The 5,098-nt window shown below is 35.2% G+C and overlaps 1 protein-coding gene across 1 annotated transcript in view; it reads left to right on the top strand.

Annotated features, from left to right (window-relative positions):
• The first annotated feature begins 1,943 nt into the window (after positions 1–1,943).
• Positions 1,944–5,098, top strand: part of LOC103461825 (heat shock 70 kDa protein 12A-like) — a 24,390-nt gene continuing 21,235 nt past the window's right edge. The window contains exons 1-3 of the mRNA XM_008404175.1: positions 1,944–1,958; positions 4,850–4,897; positions 5,020–5,040. Coding sequence (XP_008402397.1) covers positions 5,030–5,040 — 11 coding nt within the window. The 5' untranslated portion in view covers positions 1,944–1,958; positions 4,850–4,897; positions 5,020–5,029. The remainder of the gene's footprint in view (positions 1,959–4,849; positions 4,898–5,019; positions 5,041–5,098) is intronic.

The raw sequence follows: 5,098 nt of genomic DNA, 5'->3' as shown, positions 1-5,098 counted from the left end.
CTGCTGGAGTTGTCCAGGACTTGATACTGTGAAACATGTCTCTCAACTTCCTGGATATTGAGCTCTTAGCAAGTCATGACAGTCCCAAAACTATGATACCACAACAGTCTTCAGTCAGAGGCCCCTTCAGTTTTGTTTCAAGACTGCTACTGGAAATCCTTCCTCAATTCTTTGAAGATAATTGAATGATTTGAGTTACAACAATGTTTAATTTCCTCATGGGATTAATAAAGTATGTCCAAACTCCTTCAGTGTGGAAAATATTGTTTCTATTCTATTCTATTCTATTCTATTCTATTCTATTCTATTCTATTCTAATTGTTTCTGTTTTAATACTCTGGAGCTTCGGAGTGAACTGACTTCATCAGCTGTTCACACGCCACCTCATCTGATACAGTTCCCTGGATAAGTGTCTCATGTCTCCCCCTGGTGAGCAGAAAATGTATAGCACCGTCATTCCATCAGGGTATCAGGGATTAAATAACTCACTGGGGATTGTGACATGAGTCACTGGTTGTTGAAACAGGTCTGGTTGGTCCGAGTAGCGCTAAGAAATCACAGAGCCAGTGAGTGGTTAGTCAGAAAGCATCTGTTTTTTGTTTCCTGAGTGTAGCTCTTTCTGTTGTCAACAGGATTAAAAGTCAATATGTCTAAAAATAAAAAGAAGAAAAATGATAAAGATAAGACGTCCACAGCGAGGTAAGAGGAAACARACTTCAGTTTATGAAAATCAAACTGAGAAATAAGAAATGTTAAACTAGGAACAAAAAACTTTGTATTAATGAAATGCTGGAGAAAAGGATGATTTTCATCGAATGCAAAATCAGGAACCGTCTACAGAACATCTGTCTACTCAAAGGAGTTGTTGCACCAACAAACTCCTCTCCTGTCGCTGGAGAWCAGAGCGATTTAAGATCTTTTGTTCCTTCTGCTATATACTAACATCTCGGTCTGAACATGTCTACTTTCATTTTGTGTAGTACAATCACTGGTAACTTTCCTTAATCTTTTATGAGCCTATTTAATCCTTTATGTAGCTATGTATAAATGTGTATAATACTACTACTACTACTACTACTACTACTAATAATAATAATAATAATAATAAAATGTGGTCAGTCTTTACACAAATATGTCAAACAAATATGTTATCCAGAACTCCGTTATGTACATCTTGTAAGTTATAATGGCTGGCGCATACATTCTGAATACAATACAAATATTTGTGTTACGATTCAACAGTGATTATCAATAAAATAAAAAATCTTTAGTTTAATTGGGGCATCAATTCTAGCATCTGAGGAATCATAAGTCAAACTTTCTCTCAGGAAGGAAGAAATTTAAACCACTGGCAGGAGAACCTCTGCACACAACAAGGAACAATACATTTTTATTTGTCATAAAACTCAGCTCAATTATGTGTTTGGCAAACCTCACTCTAGAAAAAGGAAACATGGTTTTAGGCCTTGTATGATCACTAAGTGGATATGCATTTATTAATAAAGAAAAAAAAAGATGAAGAAAGTTAGAGGCTTGGAACAGGAAGAGGAAAGGAAAGATTGAAGGAGAAAATAGTCAACAAATTCTAGCACCGTTGAATTTGATTTTTCCGAAACCAAACAATCTGTARCACKTTGCAGAYYTAAACCAACACAGCATTAATATAACACAAGAATATCACGTTTAACCAGCAAAACATTAAACATCATGTAAAGTTTTTATTTTTATTACCAATGGGAAACATTAATGAATATTTTCCCGCAGACTCGATTTTAAACAAAAGGAAGATGAACTGAGCTCAATCAAAGTCAGGTAAGATATATTTAGAGCATTTCCCACTATAATTCTCAGATCTGTCTCTACAAATCCACCTGATACTAAACTTACTGCACATTTCTACTTTCATGCAGGTTGACTGAGATGGAGACATGGTACAAAGGGAAGCTTGGTGAGGCAGAGTAAGTNACAGGTGTAATACATAATAATACTAAAACTACAACTTCAACTAAATGAAGTGAAGAGATTAATCTTAAGTTTGATTTTAGTATGTCTAAACTCTCAGCTGCCCTCAGATTTTCAGGAAGAAGGTGAAAACTAAACAGAAAAACATTWTCAACCTATGTCTTGATTTTATATTCTGTTTTAGAAAGTTGGACTTCAGCATGTAATCAAGTGAAGACGCTGGAGCAAATCTTCAAGGTGTGGTTTTATTTCTTGGCAACTGGAGAGAACAAGTCAAACACAACGAGCTCTTGCTTCATTCTGATACAAACAGATCCAACCAGATTTTTCACAGTTCAGTCAGACCTATGCATTCCAGACCTGCTTGTTGTTACTTTCCACTKATMCCCAATCTAGTGTAGAAAACATGTCTTAACTTGTCTTGTTTCACCSCCTGCCTCTGTCTGTAAGGAGGCCAAAATGTTATCTGATCTTCCTCTGCCCTTWAAGTGTCCTCTTAATGATTAACACCCTTCCTGGTTGCACTCAGCGGTCCTTTTAATTTACAGAGTTTCTTACAAAGAGTAGCTGTAAGTTTTCACTCTCAGACAAACTTACTAACCACACTTGCTTTCYATCAGATGTACCAAACATGTGGATCCGACCCAGACAGTAGACGGTTCACTCTATYAGGACCAGGGTTTGGTYCCCATTAAGCCCTTTGGACTTCAWAAGGTTAATAAATATGACAGAAATGGTCTTAAAAGAMTAGCTAAACAAGATTAATGTTTCCTTCTCAGCTCTGAAAGAYTGTGATAGTTTCCAAACCCTTAAATTAACTCAACAGCTTCTCATTGAAACCAACACCTTAATAAAGATTATGTGCTATAGGACAATTCAGCATTTATTTAAATTCAAGTAAATAGGAAAACTTCAGTTGACAAGATGACACTTTATAGAATATACAAGCTCCACACATACCCACAGACTAGTTCATTTAGATATTGTTACTCATTTAGAAGTATTTTACAGATACTCTAAAACAAAATCAGTTCTGATTTACAGATAATTGACTTGATARATGTGGCCTGTTTATTATATTTAAAGACTTTTGCAGAATTGCTGCAGGGTTGATTTAATGGTTGTGGCTGAATATAAAACAAGTTCTTATCAAGAACCAAGTGCCTATTACTGAACATAGAATGTACAGTAAATACAGCAAAATATTTCATTAATTTTTACTTGTTTACTTCTTGATAAGCTGATTAAATGGCTGATTTCCTTTTACACAGCGTSCTCTAGTGGTAAAAGATGGTATGTAAGATTACAACTAAATAGTTRATCCTGCTTTTAGMTCCTGKGAAGCAGCTTTCTGAACAGATATTAATAAAAGTGAAGTAGGGCGTCATCTAATAGGAAAATAATTTATGTAATTTTGTTGTGCAATTTGTTCTTCAAAAGATAAAACTTTTACCACATGTAAGTCAACACTATAAAAACAATTGTTTTTTTTTCATTTCTTTAATTTAATTTATTTTATTCCCCCCAGATTGTCTTTTGCAGCCTTGTACAGAATCTTCAGGGCTCTTTCCTTCCAGGACTTCATAAATGTTATTATTTGTAATAAATGTTAACATGTTAATATTTTAATCTGTTGACAAACAGGAAAATATGATGAAACCTTGGCTTAATCCACTCTCCTGGTTTTATGAAACAGCCCTCAGGAACRTTGGAGGAAGCAGACAGAGCAAAACATGTTACTAAAATACTATTTTAACTTAAGGTTTTAAATAAAATTATGAAATGATTCATTTAAATTAATTTGTAAAGWGTCTACAAGGTTTTATGTAGGTAGCTAAGCAAAAGCAAAAATATCTATTGTCAAATTAACACTAAACCYGGAGCCTTCTGAATGTTTTGGCCATAAACCACCTTCATCTTCAGTTTATCTGTAATAGCTTGATTTGCCAGTAGAGAGCGCCAGCAGCTCACGGTCTACAGGTAGATTGAAGTTCCTGTTGGTACCTGCAGAGGGCGCAGGGAGCGCCTTGCGCCCTNTCAGATACCAAGATAAAATATTTATCACTATGTATTTTCCCTTTAGTGTTGCTCTGAAGCAAAAAGAAGATGAACTTAACTCAGCTAGAAGCAGGTATTCCCACTACTATGTGCTTCTATATGAAACTGCTGGTTCCAAATAGTTTATTATCATTGTTTACTAAATTAGGTTTTGTTTAGTGGCATTGTGTGATGGCTAACATTTGCTGGTCATGTTGTGTTTATTCTAAGTCCTTAAGAACGCTCACACAATGATCAGTTTGGGTTGWACACACAATGTTGGATGTTATTTTCTTGAAGCTGCATGGGAGGCACACTGTATCTGTTGTTTATAATTCCTTATCCTTGGTATAAAACTGATATGTTGTCTGCCTGCTGTCAGAGTTCAGCACAGAGCCACTCTGAGTCCATGCAATGTCAACTTAGAGTCTCAGAGCCTTTAATGGAGTTTTAATCTGACCTCTTCAATGTGTTTTTGARCTTGTGGCTCTTGTTGAGGAATATAATTAAGAGACGGGGGTCATATCATGTGCATGGTATTAAATAAACCTGAGTGAGTTTTACCTAAYAGTACTTGGCAAAATATTTGTTTTCCWCAAGTAAGCGGCACTAAACTTACTGCACATGTTTCTACTTTGATGCAGGTTGACTGAGATGGAGACATGTTACAAAGGGAAGCTTGRTGAGGCAGAGTAAGTRTYTCATCTGATGTCTGTAAACCTTATTTTCATCAACAGCTTTATACTCCAAACAGTTCTTCATTAGACTCACTRTAAAKYAACTAATGAATTGCACATTAGTTTATGTTTTTTTGTATATTGTGGTATAACTACTGATTACTTTCTCACAGAGCTGCTCTGAAACAAAAGGATAATGAGCTGAACTCAGTCAAACAGAGGTAGTAAATGTAATACGATGCAGAAATATGAACAACCATGTTTATATTTCTGTCTGTCTCACATGATTTCTCTGTTTTCTTTTTGTTTTGGAATGTTTCTCTTAACTTCTGATTTCAAACAGATTGACTGGAATGGAAGAAATGTAAGTATATAAGCTCTTTTCACAGGAATAAAATCACAAAGCGCTGTACGATAAACAT

The sequence above is a fragment of the Poecilia reticulata genome, linkage group LG2 (assembly GCF_000633615.1).
Source record: "Poecilia reticulata strain Guanapo linkage group LG2, Guppy_female_1.0+MT, whole genome shotgun sequence".
NCBI classification, from domain to species: domain Eukaryota; kingdom Metazoa; phylum Chordata; class Actinopteri; order Cyprinodontiformes; family Poeciliidae; genus Poecilia; species Poecilia reticulata.
The sequence above is the reverse complement of the archived record's forward strand: the minus strand, read 5'-3'. Positions and strand labels throughout refer to the sequence as shown.